The sequence below is a fragment of the Rhinolophus ferrumequinum genome, chromosome 6, assembly GCF_004115265.2.
Source record: "Rhinolophus ferrumequinum isolate MPI-CBG mRhiFer1 chromosome 6, mRhiFer1_v1.p, whole genome shotgun sequence".
NCBI lineage: Eukaryota > Metazoa > Chordata > Mammalia > Chiroptera > Rhinolophidae > Rhinolophus > Rhinolophus ferrumequinum.
Window position 1 is genome coordinate 62,260,397 of NC_046289.1, and position 17,844 is coordinate 62,278,240.

At 45.9% G+C, this 17,844-nt stretch overlaps 1 protein-coding gene across 1 annotated transcript in view; it reads left to right on the top strand.

Annotated features, from left to right (window-relative positions):
• Positions 1-17,844, top strand: part of PPIP5K1 (diphosphoinositol pentakisphosphate kinase 1) — a 39,723-nt gene that overhangs the window by 7,243 nt on the left and 14,636 nt on the right. Inside the window, 22 exon segments of the mRNA XM_033107891.1 lie at positions 986-1,087; positions 1,321-1,407; positions 1,525-1,600; positions 1,745-1,854; positions 1,940-2,022; positions 2,187-2,318; positions 2,486-2,607; positions 2,893-3,075; positions 5,287-5,301; positions 5,303-5,402; positions 5,405-5,428; positions 5,614-5,837; positions 6,165-6,292; positions 6,488-6,602; positions 6,775-6,882; positions 7,489-7,605; positions 7,758-7,830; positions 7,833-7,911; positions 10,516-10,622; positions 13,389-13,514; positions 14,219-14,253; positions 14,255-14,282. Coding sequence (XP_032963782.1) covers positions 986-1,087; positions 1,321-1,407; positions 1,525-1,600; positions 1,745-1,854; positions 1,940-2,022; positions 2,187-2,318; positions 2,486-2,607; positions 2,893-3,075; positions 5,287-5,301; positions 5,303-5,402; positions 5,405-5,428; positions 5,614-5,837; positions 6,165-6,292; positions 6,488-6,602; positions 6,775-6,882; positions 7,489-7,605; positions 7,758-7,830; positions 7,833-7,911; positions 10,516-10,622; positions 13,389-13,514; positions 14,219-14,253; positions 14,255-14,282 — 2,174 coding nt within the window.

A 17,844-nucleotide genomic window follows, 5' to 3' on the forward strand; every position in this document is an offset into this window, starting at 1 on the left:
GGTCTGGGCTGGGGAGAATGGGCTTAGAGAAGAGAGTTAGAAAGCTTTTGCTTTAATTTAAATATTGCAGAAATGATTTAAAAGTGAAAAAGGAAAATGGAGAAAGGGCTCCTCAGCCCTCTTGCCTTTCCAACACTGCTCTCCCCAGAGGTAATTACTGTTAATCGTCTTAGACGTAACAGTATCTTTTTCTGCCGTGTATAAACAATGTTTATTTTACTAAATGTGATCAATCATACTGTAATACTGTTTTACAATTTGACTTTTAAAAAATCCATCACATAATATTTAAAACATTCAAAAATATATAAGGAGCGATGAATATGGTGAGTATCCATTTATTTACCATTTAGCTTAAGAAATAAAATATTAAGAATATTGTTGAAGGGCTGGCCCTGTGGCTCAGGTGGTTGGAGTGCCGTGCTCCTAACACCGAGGTCACCGGTTCAATTCCCACATGGGCCAGTGAGCTGCGCCCTCTACAGCTAAGACTGTGAACAACAGTCTCCCTGGAGCTGGGCTGCCGTGAGCTGCGGTGAGGGGCTGACTGACAACCAGCGACCGACTGCCTCAGTTGGGGGGAGCACAAAGCTCATAATACCAGCATGGGTCGAGGGCTGTGTCCTACACAACTAGACTGAGAAACAACTGAGAAACAATGGCTTGAACCAGAGTAGGGGGGCAGGCAGAGAAGGGGAATAAAAACACCAGAATATAGCCCTTCCATAACCCTTGCTAATTACATCCCCTTCCCTCCCACCCAGAGGTACTCACAATTCTTAATTTAGTGTTTGTTATTTCCATATATTTATTAATATTTTTATTGCAAATCTGGGGGTGTCTTTTTTTTGCATATTTTTAGACTTTATATTAATGTATGTTAATGTATATTAATCTACAACATACTAGTTTTTGAGAGCTTCTTTCATATGTGTGGTTCTGGTTCATTCATTTTCACACAGCTTCTTTATATTTCTCCTTCTAGGAACACCATAATGCGGGAACTTGCCCCACAGTTTCAGATCCCATGGTCCATCCCCACAGAGGCTGAGGACATTCCCATTGTCCCTACCACATCTGGCACTATGTGAGCAAAAGTAAAAAAGCTGGAGTAACCAACCTAAGGCACCTACGTCAGACCAGTGGTTACTTCTTGACCCTGTTCGTTCTTACTAGTGGAGCCTGGGTCTCTTCTAGGCAGTTTCCTTAACCCTACCTATAGTTTTCCCTTTGTTCTTTGACATGGCAAGTAAGATGACATGGTGGGAGGTGGTGTCGGGTGGGATGGAGGAGAGGCCCTAAAAGCATCCCCTGTCTTAGGATGGAACTGCGCTGTGTCATTGCAATTATCCGTCATGGGGATCGTACCCCCAAGCAGAAGATGAAGATGGAAGTGACACACCCACGGTAGGAAGACTGTTCTACTTTAAACGAATAGTTTTTTGTGAGGGAACTAGGGAGGGGGCAGCTCCCAGAGGCTTTGACTATCTTACCCCATACTAAAGCTTCTCCTTATTTCTTCAGGTTTTTTAGTCTATTTGAAAAACATGGTGGCTACAAGACAGGGAAATTAAAACTAAAGCGGCCCGAGCAGCTACAGGTAAGATGGTGAATCTGGCTGGGAGGAACAGTGCTTTGTGAAAGATAATGGGTATGGGATTGGAGGCCTCGATGAGAGACCAGGATGAAAGGGTAACTGGCCAGGACGTGGCCTCCTGCATGGATACCCTGTTATCTCCTCCAGGAGGTGCTGGACATCGCACGGCTGCTATTGGCTGAACTGGAGAAAGAACCAGGTGGTGAGATCGAAGAGAAGACTGGGAAACTAGAGCAGCTGAAGTCTGTGCTGGAGATGTGAGAAAGGGGCTCGGAAAAGGGAGCCAATAACAGTGAGACTTGTTAGCTGGGACAGAAAGTAAATTGTGGGTTTATCCTGCAGGTATGGTCACTTCTCAGGCATCAACCGGAAGGTGCAGTTGACTTACTACCCTCATGGAGTAAAAGCTTCTAATGAGGGGCAAGGTAAGTTACAATATCCCCTTCCCATTACCATTCAGATCTCTTATTCTTGAATCCTTAGATGACCTGAACCCCAGATTACCTGTTTGTGCTCCTCAAAAGACCTAACATTTAGATGTCCCCAGTATTCTCTTTGTAGACTTGTTCACCGCCCCTTATTCCTACAGATCCACAGCCGGAGGCTCTCGGACCATCTCTATTGCTGGTACTGAAGTGGGGTGGAGAACTGACTCCTGCTGGTCGTGTTCAGGCTGAGGAGCTGGGGCGAGCTTTTCGCTGCATGTACCCTGGAGGACAGGGTGAGTGTTTGGTGGGGTGGGGGTGGGGTTGTGTAAATACCTAGCGAGGTTGGGATAAGACGATTAGGGGATAAGTTGGGAAATGAAAGGACTGAGGCAATGGCAAAGTTAAAGGAGGAATGAGCATGTGGGTAGCATGCACTCCTGGTCCTCCCCTTTGCCCCCAGGTGACTATGCTGGCTTCCCCGGATGTGGGCTGCTTCGTCTCCATAGCACTTTCCGCCATGATCTCAAGATCTATGCCTCTGATGAGGGCCGCGTCCAGATGACTGCTGCTGCTTTTGCTAAGGTGCACACTACTGTTCTCTCACAATCCCAGCTTCCTTTAGGGAGAGCAGCAGAGAGTTTGGAGAACTAGCTGGGAAATTTTAGGGTGTTTGTGTGCTGACTCAGAGAAATTTCTTGTTGTGTCTGATCCGATTCTATACTACTGAGAATAATTAGTGAGGGCAGGCCCCTTGACCTATACGCAGTCCTCCAAGCCAGCTCTTATTTTATCTCCCACACCGTCTAGGCCTGCGGGGACTGCACTAGACTGGAAAGAAAACTAATAGACTTTGTGCTTCCCCTCCAGGGCCTTCTGGCTCTAGAAGGGGAGCTGACACCCATTTTGGTACAAATGGTGAAGAGTGCCAACATGAACGGGCTCCTGGACAGCGACGGTGATTCCTTGAGCAGCTGCCAGCACCGGGTCAAAGCTCGACTGCACCACATTTTGCAGCAGGATGCGCCCTTTGGCCCTGAGGATTATGAGCAGGTCAGGCTCTCCCTATCTCTGTACACAATATACCTCTGATCCCAAATTCCAAGAATTATAAACAATAGTAATCAGTAATGATATGTGCTTTTCATACATTATCACAGTTACTCTTTACCCTTTGAGATAAGTAGGGGTCTACAATTTCAAAAGTCTCATATCCACAATTTCAAAAATCAAAAAGATTTTTATAGGTTTGGAACCAAGAGGAATTTGGCAGCAAAACCTGATAAGACTATTTTTTTTTAATTAAAGTTTATTGGGGTGACAATTGTTAGTAAAGTTACATAGATTTCAGGTGTACAATTCTGTAGTACATCATCTATAAATCCCATTGTGTGTTCCCCACCCAGAGTCAGTTCTCCTTCCATCACTATATATTTGATCCCCTTTACCCTCATCTACCACCCCCCGATAAGGCTATTTCTAATCCCTGTTTATCCCATTTAGTGTAAATAGTCATACATTTTGCTGTGTAAATGTAAATGTGTTTGGTTATGCCCTAGGCCCTGCTAGAGATATTATATAACATATAGCATATGCACTGTATGAACTTCCTAAAGTCTGAAAAATTCTCAATTCCAAACATAGCTGATCCCAAGGATTTCGAATGAATGTTTCAGTTATCTATTGCTGCATAAAAAAACTACCTCAAAATTCAGTAACTTAAAACAACCACCATTTTATTGTCTTACAGTTCTAGGCTCAACTGGTCTTGCTTGGGGTTTCTCCTAATTTGTCCAGATGTTATCCAGATGTTGGAGCTGAACCATCTGGAGGCTCGCCTGGGATGCTGGGATGGCTGGGCTCTCTCCCCCTTTACGCTCTCCCTGTAGTCTCAGGGCCTTTCCTCTCCACATGTTTTCTCCATGTGGTTTCTGTAGCATGGTAACCAGACTTCTTAAATGGTAACTTAAGACTCTCCCAAAGCAGAAGCCTCCAAACTTCTTTGAAGTGTAGCCCAGAATTAGCACAACATAACTTTGTTATTTTTTATTGGTTAGGAGTCACAGGGCCAGCCTAGATTCAAGGGAAGGGGAAGGTAACAAAGAATTAATTTAGTGGTCATCTTTAATCCACCATAAGAACTGTGGACCTGTACTACTTTCCCCCCATTTTACATATGAAGAAACCTAGGCTCAGAAGAATTTAAGCAATGTTTCCGAGGTCACGCAGCTAGTTTGAACCCAAGGAGTTTAACCCGAGAGCCCAGGCTGTTAGCCACTGCAGTCCGCTGCTTCACGGTGTTAATCACAATGGATGCTGTCACCCAGTGTCGTCCTTTTTCCTGTGTATCCAGGCCATTATTGACTGGGTGTCATATGCTAGACAATGACTTTCCACCATCCTACCACTGATAGCTCCACATTTCTGATAGATTCTTTTTAAAAAAAAAAAAAAATTATTGATTTTTTAAAATTGTAGTACCACTTGAACCACTTTTAAGTGTACCATTCAAGTGGCATTAAGTACATTCACACCATTTCTTATAGACTCTTAAATGAACTAAGTAGCTTAGCACATTGCCTAGAGAATGGCTTTTTCTGTGTTCTTTTCCGAACACACTTGATAAGGGCTGGACCTTGCTCCCTTGTTTTCTAATCTATTGCTCAGTGTCAAATCTGAAAAAGCTAAGGCACTTTTTCTTTCTCCCTTGCTTCCTTTTGCTTACAAGAATGGAACTCATGTAGGTAGAATGTGTGCATGCCATCCACAATCCTCTTTGCCTTTCCCCATTCTTCATTGACTGTTACTGTCCTAAAAGTTTGAGTTGGCACCTAGTCCTGAGATTGGCACCTCTTCTCTAGGTGCAGCTAGCATCTTGTTTAGAGAAAATACGATAATGTTATCTCTATTACCCACTCATGAAAACATTCTGTGAGAATTTTGAGGGATTTTGGTTTAATCTTTATTCCCCAGCATTTTTTATGTGCTTGTTAGAACCCCTCCAAGAAAAGAACCTAGGTCTATTTTATTTCCTCTGGACTCTCAGACTTTTAAGATCAACCCTTCTTAGATAGATGACTGCGTGCTACAGCAGTCCCCTCATCCGAAGGCCCTAGAACTGCTGGTGTGTGCAGCAGTCTAAGAGTGCTCATTGGAGTCAGCCAACAAACGTCTTGTTTACAGGCAACCTCTGTAATAAGCTCACAGGAATCTGGGCAGTTCGCACTTTGCCTATCGCGCCTTTCAGCTCTCTCTTCCCCACAGCTGGCTCCCACTGGAAAGCACTTCCCTACTCAACTCCATGGCTGTCATCCAGAATCCTGTGAAGGTCTGTGATCAGGTATTTGCCCTGATTGAAAACCTCACTCACCAGATCCAGGAACGATGCAGGACCCTAAGTATGTAGGTGGGTATGAATACTATCTTCCCTTCAAGGTTTCAGGTGTGTTGGGATTCCTCAGACACGCCTGTGTCTTCTCCTAAACGTCGGAGACATGGCATCCTCATCTCTCTGATTCTACTTCAGTTTTGTTACGGTTTTTCTGTTAGAGGTAAAATCTTGGCTTCTCTGACACTCCGTCTTCCTTCCAGACCTGCAACTCTACCACAGTGAGACGCTAGAGCTAATGCTACAGCGTTGGAGCAAGCTGGAGCGTGACTTTCGGCAGAAGAGTGGGCGCTATGATATCAGTAAGATCCCTGACATCTATGACTGTGTCAAGTATGATGTGCAGCACAATGCAAGTCTGGGACTTCAAGGCACAGCAGAGTTGCTACGTCTCTCTAAGGCACTGGCTGATGTGGTCATTCCCCAGGTGTGTCTCAGGTCAGGAATCTAGCCTGGGGATATGGGTATTGAGTAAGGAGGGAGAGAAAAGGCAGAAAGGAGGAGGGGTGGTGTGGGAACCAGGGGAAGGAAACTTAGGGAAGGAAGGTGTTGAGTTACTACAATTTTCAGGGTCTACTCTGACACTGAGTAGTATAAGAGACTACCTGAGGAGAAACTTGGAGAGGGGAATGTGGTGGATATGAAAGAAACTCCAAACCTGAGGTGCACACAAGTATAATCTTGGGCCGGAGAGTATGAGGCAAAAGAAAAACAAGATCCACTGAGGTACTTATTCTTGGCCTATGGCCCCTAGGAGTACGGCATCAGTCGGGAGGAGAAACTGGAGATTGCCGTGGGCTTCTGTCTTCCACTGTTGCGGAAGATACTACTTGACCTGCAGAGAACCCACGAGGATGAGTCTGTCAACAAGCTGCATCCCCTGTGAGGGAGGGCTGGGAGGGGAGCTGGATGGAGGGAGGGGTGTGGCAGGGAGCCCTTGGGGGAATCCAGAACCAAGAATAGAAGGGATTCTGGGATGGAAAGCAGAGGAGAAGTCTTTGAGATGGGAGGAAAGAGTTTGTGGAGGGGTGGGAAGAGGTTTATCTGACAGTGCGAGTGACTTAGCTATTATCTCAGGTATTCCCGAGGAGTGCTCTCCCCAGGCCGCCATGTTCGAACACGTCTCTATTTCACCAGCGAAAGCCATGTCCACTCTCTACTCAGTGTCTTCCGTTATGGGGGACTTCTGGATGTAAGGCTCCTACTTCTTCCTTCAGCCCATGATCATCTTTTCCCAGCATTCTTCTACTCTCCTCCTCATGCTTCTTTTGTACTTCAGGCTTTCTCTGTTCTCCTTGTCTCCCTGCCCATTCCCTGACTCCCTTGTCCTTGGGTGTTGGCTTACCTCTTCTTGTGTTCGGTAGGAAACGCAGGATGCACAGTGGCAGCGAGCTTTGGCCTATCTTAGTGCCATCTCAGAGCTCAACTACATGACCCAGATTGTCATCATGCTTTATGAGGACAACACACGGGTGAGGAGCTGACAGGGTGGGGCGAGGAAGAGGGCCCCTTCTTTCTTCTCCATCCCCTTTTAGGAAAAAACTTTCTTAACTTAAGAATTTGTAGACTCCAGCTAGGTGTGGCACCTCGGGACAGCATGACACAGAGCACCTAGGAAGTTCCTACTGGAACAGAAAAAGTGTTTTGGGATGGTGGTGTACCAGAGATACCATAGAACATACTCTGGCATTTAGGGAGGGTATAGAATTTGGGACAGTGAGTCTTTCTCTCAAACATTGTTACACATATGGCTAAACAAGGATATCTTTAAATAAGTGCTGCTATATGCACTGTAGCAAAGCTGAGATATTGTGGAGATGTATGGGGAGGGTTATAGAAGAAGAAGTTGGAAAGTCACGTGAAGCAGTGACTCTCAAATGGTGGAGGTGAGGGAATGAGGCTCCTGTAACACTAGACTACAAGATCTAGATCTCTACTAGATCTCCCGAGTGGGGCAAGACTAAAACCTCCACCCTGGGACGAAGTTCCTCTCGAGTTCCTCTCTGTTGTCCCTGCCTGGTCTTCCACCACCATATCCAGCTCCTCCAACAGCCCCTTCACCTGATGACACCCCACAGGATCCCTTATCAGAGGAGCGATTCCATGTGGAACTGCACTTCAGCCCTGGAGTGAAAGGTGTTGAGGAAGAAGGCAGTGCCCCAACTGGCTATGGATTCCGTCCAGCCTCTTCTGAGGTGAGTCAGAATGCTGGGGTTTGGGACTGGAGCATTTGGGAACAAAGTGCTGGGAAACTTGGAAACAGTACAGGGAGGTAAAAGGGTTGGGAAGCCTGGGATTAGGAGGCTGGAGGCCATTCACACTTCTATCTGTGCCTGTTGTTGGATAGAACGAGGAGATGAAGACAGACCCAAGGCAGCATGGAGAATCTGTGCCCAGGAAGGCATCAGATGAGCCAGACCGGCACTACAGACTTCACCCCAGCCCTCTGAGGGCCCTGGCCTCCCAAGGAAATCACCCCTCATTCGTAACCGCAAAGCTGGGCTCCATGGAGGTAACGGGAGGGTCTTGGGAGAAAGAAGTGGTGGAAGTGCTCATGGGACAATAATCCATGAATCCTCTGAATCCCCTTGGGGGAGGGGATTCTTGGGACCTTAAGCAGAATCTTCCTAACCCTGATGGACATGTTTTACTTAATTTCTCTTTCACAGCTGGTCTCACAATAAAACTCCTTAAGGTGGTTGCTACTTCTGAGATTAAAGAGATGCCAGTGAGAGGTGCCTGAGAGATAAGGATTGTTAAGAGATGAGATTGAGGAGGAGGCCTCTGGATGAATTTGAAAGGCAGTTCTTTAAAAGGAAATATAGTAGAAACAGCATGTACTCTGGGCTAAAATCCCAGTCTGATACTTTAGAGCTGTGTGGACCTCGGACAGGTAACTCTCCAAGCCTCAATTTTTTTCATCTATAAAATACAAGTAATATCCACCCTATAGATGCTCAGTGTACAGTAGCTATAATAATAATACGATTGATACTAAAGGCCAGGCCCTCTCCATCTCTGTTGCCTTATAAAAATTATAGCTCAGACAGGAGGAGCAAACATGTGGTACTTTCGTTTAATTCCTTTAGGGTTATCTGTACTCTCATCCTGGAAGGGAATCAAGTCTGAAAGTCTATCTGATGCGCAAGTTTATCGGCCTGGGCCTACATTCTGTTATTCTTAGAGTGTGTCTCTAGTCCTGGTTCTAGTTCCCTAGCAAGAGGAAGGGACTGTTGTAAATGTCACATTGTGTCCAGGTAACTGACCATACTGGGAATTTTGTGTTGGTTTTTTTCCTGGAAAGATGTTTCCCTCTTTGGCCCAATGTTACTCTTTTTGACCCCATGATTTATCCCAGTCTCAGGGACTGATTTGGGTCTTGCTTTGACAGATGAATCTTGTTTACCTGGCTCTGTGCCAGCTGTGTCTTAAAGGAATTGGTCTTCTCATTTTAGGACTATCTCAGGAGAATCTATAACTGACTTACATAGGTTCAGCCAGAGAGTCACAGTTAAAATTTTGGAGAAATCTGAGAAGACAAACCATAGTCTCTTTCTAGACTCATCCCTTTCTTCTTGATGATTTTAAAGTGGATTTGAAGTTGTGAATACTGTTTCTTTCAAGGGTATGCATCATTTTCTCTCTGAGGTGTAAGTTAGCTTAGCACATCCATAGCATACTAGTACCCTTCCGACTCACGTGAATAGATCAAACGGATAGAATGACATGATCTTCCATCAGTAAACTGCTCCCCACGTCTAAATGTCTCCCCCAATCATGTAGTCTGCCAGTCTCTCTGGCACTGTTGTGCTTGACCCCCTTTTTTCTTCTCGTTTAAGCAGTCAAGAGACATAGGAAAGGCAGAGCTCTCTCCGCATCATCTCTCAGGCTTGATGAGATCGACTCCTTTCTTTCAGGCCGACAGGAAGCTTTCTGTTAGCACCACCTTCCTTCCTTTCAGTCACTAATGCTGCTTATACTGTGGCTCGTCCAGGACGATGGTTGCCCAAGATGTGCCCCTTAGATTTGCAAGAAAATCTTTTCTGCTCCTTGGTCACACAGCCTTTTAATATTAGTATTTACTCTCCTTGTTCTATACGTATAGGCATTGGCAGTCTTATCCCTATCTTGTACCTACAACCATTCCTCCCATCCTTCTCCTCTTGTCATCTCATATTTTTGGACTGTTTTGGAATACAAAACCTGTGACCTTCATAGCAGCTGGGCCCTAGGCATTCATTTTCTCCAGACCTGTAATTAGGTCTTCCCAATGGGCACTGGGGCTTTCGGGAGCCTGGGGATTAAAGGAGCCGTGACCGGCTTCTCCCCACCACCACCGGTCTGATTGCAGGTCATGAACATGCAGTGCACGGGGAACCTGGACCTGATTCCCTTGCGGGGACGGCGCCGCCGGAGGTCAGGAGACCTCCCCCGGCCTTCCCCAGCCATCGGCCTACAGCCCCGGGCTGTGTCCACCACTCACCTGGCGTCCTGCACACAGGTGTCCCTCCCTACCTCGTCTTCCTTTTTTGCCTCTGTCTTTGCCTTTTGGGACTTAGGGACTCAGAACGCTGTTTAGGAAGCGGGTGTATGTATGTGGGGGGTTGTATGATTGGACCCTTACGGGCCTTTTATATATCTGTTTCATGTCTCCAGGAGTGGTGGGGAGGGCTTCTTGGTTCAAGTAAAAAACTGAGTATGGTTGCCATAGCCAACAGCTGTCCCACAGAAAGAAGAGAGGGTGGCCAGATTTTACTTCTTATTGTGGCTGAGCTATTGTGATTGACTTTCTGAGTCCTGTGGAGGGATTGATAAGATTACGGAACCCTGCTCTGCTGAGACCCGAGAATGGCTGAGTAATGATTTCTCAGATTTGGGAGGGGAGGGCTGTGAGGACAGCCATATTGGAAATAGAAGTGCCTTCTAGTATAGGATTCCCCAGACAATTGCCTCTGCAAAGTATACTTTTCATTCCCTTTTCTTCTATCCCCATAAAAATCCTTTGGTTCTTCCAAACTTTCTGACATTGCTTGGCTTTTGTAGGGGCAGGAATTCAGGACCTGGGTTTTAGACTGCTGTGCTAAAGTGGCAAAATGGTAACATAGAGTCCTTTTTCCCCAGGTGCTTTCTGAGACTTCATCCTCTAGGCCTGGTGGCTACCGGCTCTTTTCATCTTCACGGCCACCGACAGAGATGAAGCAGAGTGGCCTAGGTATGGTTTTCCAGCGTCTCTCACCTGTTGTTGGGAAGGGGTGTCTGTCTGTTTTTCAGAATCGTATTGTGGGAATTGGGGTCATGAAGTCAGTGGAATTGTCAGGTGGGGCTAGGGAGGATGAATTGGGAGAAGCCATGTTTAGGTGTGAACTTTGGTCCGACATGACTGTTTCCATTCCAGGAAGGTGTTTTCTATACCAACCCCCATTTCTCTGACTGAAGAGCTTTTTTCTGGCTTCCCCTCTCACTCTTTATCTGTCCCTCCAGTTTAGCCCAGACTTTAAGTGGCCATGGAGTCTCTGAATCTTCAGAGTTATCAGAGACAGAGCTATAAAAATAGAGGTAACCCCCCATAAGTGTCATATTCCTCATTTGGAGAATTGTGCTATGTTTTTCTCTAAGACCTATGTTTAGTACATCCCTGCTCTGGCCCCTCCTACCTCCATGCCCTTCCCTTCATCCTTTCCTAATCCTGTAATTTTTTTTCCTTCCTTCCTGAAAATTGAGGGACAAATCTGAGACTGGTATAGTGGCAGAGGCTTCTCTCAGGACTTTGAGGGAATGTCTCTTGATTTTTTTGATTCCTGGAGAGGGGTGGAGAACATCATTCAACCTTTCCTAAGAACACAGACTGCAGGAAGGACCAAGCCTCAGAGGGTATTGTATTTTTTGGGAGTCGGGAGTGGACCTTGGGAGGGGCTATCTTTGAACACAGTGCCTTGTGAGCCATGAACTAGAACTGGCAGTTAGGGACAATTGTGTGGGGTCTGGACTTGGTCCCCTGGCTCTTTCTATCTTGTCCTATTAGTCTTTCCATGTAGCTCTTTTCATTTTTCTGTCACCTTTGTCCTTGGCACCCAATTTCTTAGCCCCCACATGGTCAGCATTTGGACCAGAAAAAGGAGGAAGGTTTGGGTAACTTTCCAGGCTAATTTTATGGGAGTAGGTTGCCTTCTAGATCCCCAAAATGAAGTAGATGGTTTGGGACATGAAGAATAAATGACATGTATAGGTGTGTGATATGGACTTCTCGTCCCAGAAATCCCAGTAAAGGATAGGTTTCAGGTAAGCTGGAAAAGAGGATAGCTGTGTCTGGCCCAGTGAAGTGAAGTGCTGTCCGGAACAAGGCAGAGGTATGGACGTGTGGTTGACAGATGGCGGTGGAAAGGTAGAGACCACCCTCTGAGATGGTCTGAGGACTGGTCAGAGCAGATTAGCAGGATGCCACCAGAAAATTATGTAGTGGAGGAAGTAAATGTGGAACAAAGCTTGAGGTGGTCTGGGATAGAGCCAGCTAGTTTCAGCTTCTCTGAAGAAAAACAGACATATTTAGCAATCCTTATTACTCTCTGAAACCCCATTCTAGAGCCTGTGTGAGCGTGAAAAGTAGAAGCTACTGCATAGGTGAGCAGTCCTAAATTCCAGGGTGGAGATAATCAACCATCTGAGCTTCTTGTTTTGTGTGGTGACCCTGAAATGCTGGGACCCCTGAAACCTTCTTTGTGGGCTTAAAGGACACCGACCTCCTCTCCACTTTATTCATCTCCCCTATGAAGGTTAAGTTCCCAAACCAAACCCAGGGTCTTGGCTAAGATGGATTTGGAAGTAGAGAGGCAAATCCCACAAATGTGGGGGCAGTCTTGTTTCTTCCTTTCCTCTCTGTCCTCATGGGCTATAGTGGGAGACCAGGGTACTCTTAATCAGATATTTGTGTCAGTGACTGGCTTGATTTATTTGCTTCAAAGATTTTTCATGTTTTGTTTACTCCTCTGATTGGCCATAGGGTTCTTTGCTTTCTTTGAACTTATGTGTGTGGGCATCTGGCTTTGGACATAGAGCTTACAAAACAATAAACTTTTGAGAGCAGAAAAATACATGTCTTTTTTGTTGTTTCCTGCTCACCAGGTCCTCCTCCTTAGTAGGGTGCTCAGCACATAATAGGTATGCTTTATATATAATCACCTGACTCTTCACATGCCTTTTAATTTGTGTCCATCTTCCCTTCAGAAACAACAACCTGTTTCTTCTTGATGAAATATAATTATTTCTTTTCTAAATGAGTCGGGAGACCTGGATTCTAGTCCAGTTCAGCGCCTAACAAACTGTATGACCTTGAGCAAATGAGATCCCTTTTTTTAGAGTCACTTCCAGGTTTAAAAATTCAGTGAGTCTCATACTTTCTTTCTTAGGAAAGGTAAAAAAAAAAGCCTGAAGGAAGATATAAGGGAGGGAGTGTTGGGTGAAAAACCTGGGAAGAATTGGAACTTCTGAGAACTTGGGATTTGAGCTGAGCACTCAAAACCTAATCTCCAGCTTCATTCAAAGTCCTTTCCTTTTAAAGCTATAAGGGACTAGATTTCTGGGTTCTTCAAACCCTGTATCTAGGTTAAGGAGCACTGCATCAAATCTAGGGAGATCTAGAGGGATTAGCTGTTCTTTCAGCATTCCTAGAGCCATGTGGAGAGCTTACTCTATCCCTTTCAGTAGCTTTGAGTCCCCTAATGTCACTAACCCTGCATTTGTAGTGGCGTTTTGTACCTGCCATGTGGATCTTCAGGAGAATACCCACTTTGCTTGCCCAGTGTAGCTATGAACAGTAGTGAAAGCTGTTTGTGGTTATATGTAGTGGCCACATGATGGTGGCTCTGAATGGCGCTCTGTGTGTGTGTGTGTGTGTGTGTGTGTGTATTTTCATGTGTAGTCGTATGTACTTCTGTGCTAATGGCAGCTTTGCGTGGCTACTAATGCACTCCCGGCCTTGCAGGCTCACAGTGCACAGGGCTGTTCAGCACCACAGTGCTGGGGGGCTCGTCCAGCGCCCCGAATCTTCAGGACTACGCCCGCAGCCATGGCAAAAAGCTACCACCTGCCAGTCTGAAGCATCGAGATGGTATGTGGGTGGGCTTTGGGGGGCAACTCTTTTCTTCATTTGTCCCCCAGCAAGGACACAGCTCAAGAACTATTCATGCTTAAGAAGGCACTGACATTGGTCTTACAAGTTTTCTTCATCAATTATAGAGGGGAGAAGGAACCCAGACCCCATCCACCCCTCCATTTGCATTCCCTCTCGCCATACAAATACTACTTATTTATGCTTATCCCTTCATAATCTCCCACATACAGCCCTGCTGCATCAATTTACTCCACCTTCGTATTCTTTCCTGGATTCTGACCTATAGGGCTAAGGACCAAGGAGGATGCTCCATGGTCAGGAAGAATGCAGTGGAGCCTCATTAAAATCTAGGAAATCAGGGATGGGGAAGTGGCTTAGCCAAACCAGGAAAGAGGATACGGAAAGCGATTGGGGAAGGGGTGAACGTGTCTACAAAGATTTCCAAATGATCAGGAAGAGGATGTGGTGGTGAAATTAGTTTTGTTTGTGGGGCTTGTATTGTGGTAGAGATGACATGTGGAATCCCTAAGAGGAGATGATACCAAAGGAAAAGACTGAAATGTGGTAGTCAGGAATCTCAGGGTGGGGTGGCAGCAGGTCATATACTAACTGTAAAGGAACAGAATATACTGCTGGCAAATTCCAGGACCAGAGGGTGGGGGCAGCGGTGTGTATAATCCCCATGATGTCTTTCCTCCCAGAGTTCTTGTTTGTCCCGGCCGTAAAACGATTTTCCTGTGTCATTTGCAAAGCATCCGACTAACGGTACGTTTGCTTCTGACTCAACATCATTCATCCTCACAATGTCACCTCCAGACACTTAACCTCTGAGTTCTGACACTGACTCTGCCTCTCCTTTCACTGTGTTAACACCCTGCTGTCTCTGAATGAACCACTCACTAAGTGTCCTCCTTGGGATACATTCTTGTGTGACCAACCTGAGCCCTGGCTGCAGCCTGGCTGCGCTACCCCTTTGGCAACTCAGGGTATTACTTCCATAGTTACCATCGTTACCATTGTGTCACTTTTTTCCGGCATCATCACCAAAACATTAATGAAATCTCGCCCCTTTCCTATCACATGACTACTGGGCTTTGTATAAACATGGTAATGGTTCCCCTTCTTGGAAGAGAATGGTATTTCCTGTGTTATACCCATTTCTTCCTTTTTCCCCACTGCTCCTCAACTTACATAACTTTGATCTCCCTGTTTTTTCTCCAACTCTTGTTGGAGCGGATGACTAGTTTATTTCGCACTGGAGCAATGCTGCAGTTCCCAGCTCCCAAGCCTACCCATAAGGACACTGGTCTTGAGTATATAGTTGCCCATCTCCATATTCCTCTCTCCTACCATTATGTGTACTTGGTGTGGCTCTTGTGCCCCTGACATCTGCTTTATGTTACTACTAACGTAGGGCCTGGCATAGAAAACAGGAGCCCAGATTGATCTGGGATAAAAGAAAGAAAGGAATAGGAAGTAGAAGGTAAAGGAAAAATAATCGTACCTCTAGTTTTTGCATGTGGTTTCTGTGTAGTCCCAGCCAACTGATGGCATTGCTGTCTCAGAGAAGCTTGAAGTGAAGAGTTGAGATGTCTCTTGGGAATCTAGGGGAGCTAAGGAATGAATAATTTTTGAGAATACTGAAGAACTGGGTCTGCCCACCCTAAAGTGGGAGTGTTTAGAGATCCATGTAAACCCAAAACAGAAGGGCTGTGGTCTCTTTATAGGGTGTGGCAAGGAACCCAGGGCTTACTTGCTGTTTTATCCTTCATGTCTTTGGTTTCTCTGTGCATTGTATCTTGTCTTCAAGATAAATCCAGTTTTGTTAGATACGGTTTTCTTCTGTCCAAGAGCTGAGACCCCCTGAGGGAAGTAAAGTGAGCCTGGCACGTTGGCTGGAAAAATCTCCAGGTGCTGATGCCCTGCTCCTCAGCCAGTGGCAGCTGCTAGATTTCAGCCCTGTGAGACCAGACATCTCCACTAGGCACTGCTGAAATCTCCCTAGGTTGCCCAGCTTGTACTTGCTTAGTTTATATCCCCTACCCCACCCCAGCTCCCATTTTGTGCCTGTGACAGGAGCTCCCCTTTCAGAGTGGCATGGCTGTACTTACACATTTAGCTTCAAGCTCTTCTGGCCCTCGTGTGCCGCAGTCATCTCCAGAGGAGAACCTCATGCACCAACCCCCACCCCACAGCCTGGGACTGGTACTTAGGAGACATGTTACTCAAGGTACAGACTATAGCACCAGGAACCTGGGCCCCTGAAATCCGAGCGAAGAACGTAGATCTCCTAGTTCTTAGGCTTGAGGAGAAAAGGTCCAAATTCACAAAGCAGATCCTCAAACCTGTATATCTAATTCCCTGAAGCCTTGGTGAGCCGCCTCACCAGTTGAAGACAAGAAAATTCTCCCATAAGGAGGTGAGGGAGAAAGACCTGGATAATTCAGGTAGAGTGTAGGAGAGCAAATTCAAGGTCTTCACCAACACCCTGTAAACTTCCTCATGGGTCTTCTCACCTTTGTTCTTCTTGTACTTAAGCTTGGAGGCTATAGTGCTTGAGAAGCCAGAATTGGGGATCTGCCTATTGGCAACAGGAGGAATTTGGAGCTATTACGTCTCTTGCTGAAGACAATCTAGATTTAATTGGGCCATCAGGACAATAGGAGGGCTCTACCCCCACGGCCAAATCTTACTTGACTGACTTAGCAAATTACACAGTGGATGTGCTGCCTGCAATTGTTTGTGGCAGATGAGTCACAACAATGTGCCAACCTACCATCCTAGCATCACCATCTCCTTGCCATGATGTCTGGCTTTGAAATAGCAGCTGGCAAAATGACCTGGCTTTGGAAAGGAAGCAAGGCAATGCTGCCTCCTTCCTTTGATGGGACAGCATCTCTCAGCCCATCACTGCCTCTATTCTTGATAAACTTCTGTCACATCCTGTGACTACCTCAAGTATACAAATATGGCCCATTACTAAACTGCATGCTGAACTCACCAAAGTAAACTAACATAGTGGAAAGAGACTGTGGCTCACCCTTGTCCAGAATGTCCGAGTGTGCCCATTGGATTTGCCAACCCTATTATCTTTAGGGACCCACACAACTGTCTGACATTTGGTATAGTTAGTACTTGGGTAGAGCTGAAACCTCTCCTGACATTTAAACTAAGGTCTCTGGAAATCCTGGTCTCTTGGGACCACTCTATGGAACCAGTTCTACTCTGGGTGTCCTGAGCAATCATCCTCAGCTACCTTGATCCTACCTTCTTTATACCAACATCCTGTCATCAGGTCTTAAGACCCATACCTAGTCCCCAAGATCTTTTCCCTACTGTTCTTCTTACACCCCCTTCCACATGCCTTGCACTGTCTTCAATCTTTTGCAACTGAATTGCATATATCCACAAAGTTTTCCAAGCAACTAATAGAATACGTGGATCAGGATTTAAGCTTTTCCACTCACCAGCTGAACAAAGGGCAGTTGGTCTCACCAGCAATGGAAAGAAAATATAAAATTATATAACTTTTGGCTTCTGTAAGGGATACAGTGTCTCACAAGTCCTGAGATTTATGCAGACATTTTTTTGAATCTGTATATTTGAACAAGAGTAATGGATGATTAGCCAATATTGGCATTTTTACATTTTTATTCCATTTTTTAACATGCTCTGTTTGAAAAGACTCTTATACCTCGTTTCCTGCCAACCTCCCGTGCCAGCTGTCTAACACCCTATCTGTGGCTATCTTAGAGTCTGGTCCAGAGCGCCTGGCCCGAGCCTTTGGAGCGTTTTTAGCTTCATGCTTTATCTTGATACCCTGTATCATCCTTGATCTTCTTCTCTGAGTAACTGTGAATCTTTTTATCTCTATCTCAGCCTCATAAACACCTTTGTCTGAGAAGCAGGCCCTAACTAGAGTTTGTCTAAGAACAATCAGGGATACTGGAGCGCTAGTCAGTTTCTCAAGCCACGGAACTGCCAGCTCACCCCTGTCCAGAATGATGTGACCTCTGTCTGCAAACACTGACTGAATTATGCTCAGTAAGAAAGGGGAGGGCCTTGCTGTACGATGAGGTCTCACTAGCCCCTTCTTTTAGATTCATTGCGTGATGCCAACACTCTTCTTCCCTGCAAGAGATGCCCCGTGGCTCCGACCATCTCTGCTTCTCTCTTAGCTCACCTTGGAGCTGAGTGGCTCCACTTCCCAGTAATGCTTGTGCCAGTCAGTGCCCCCCTCATTGTCTCTCCCTCTTCTCTTTCTTTATCTTTGTGCTTCCTGCCGTGGTACCCCCACCCCCTCCAGAGCTGCTGGATGACCAGCACC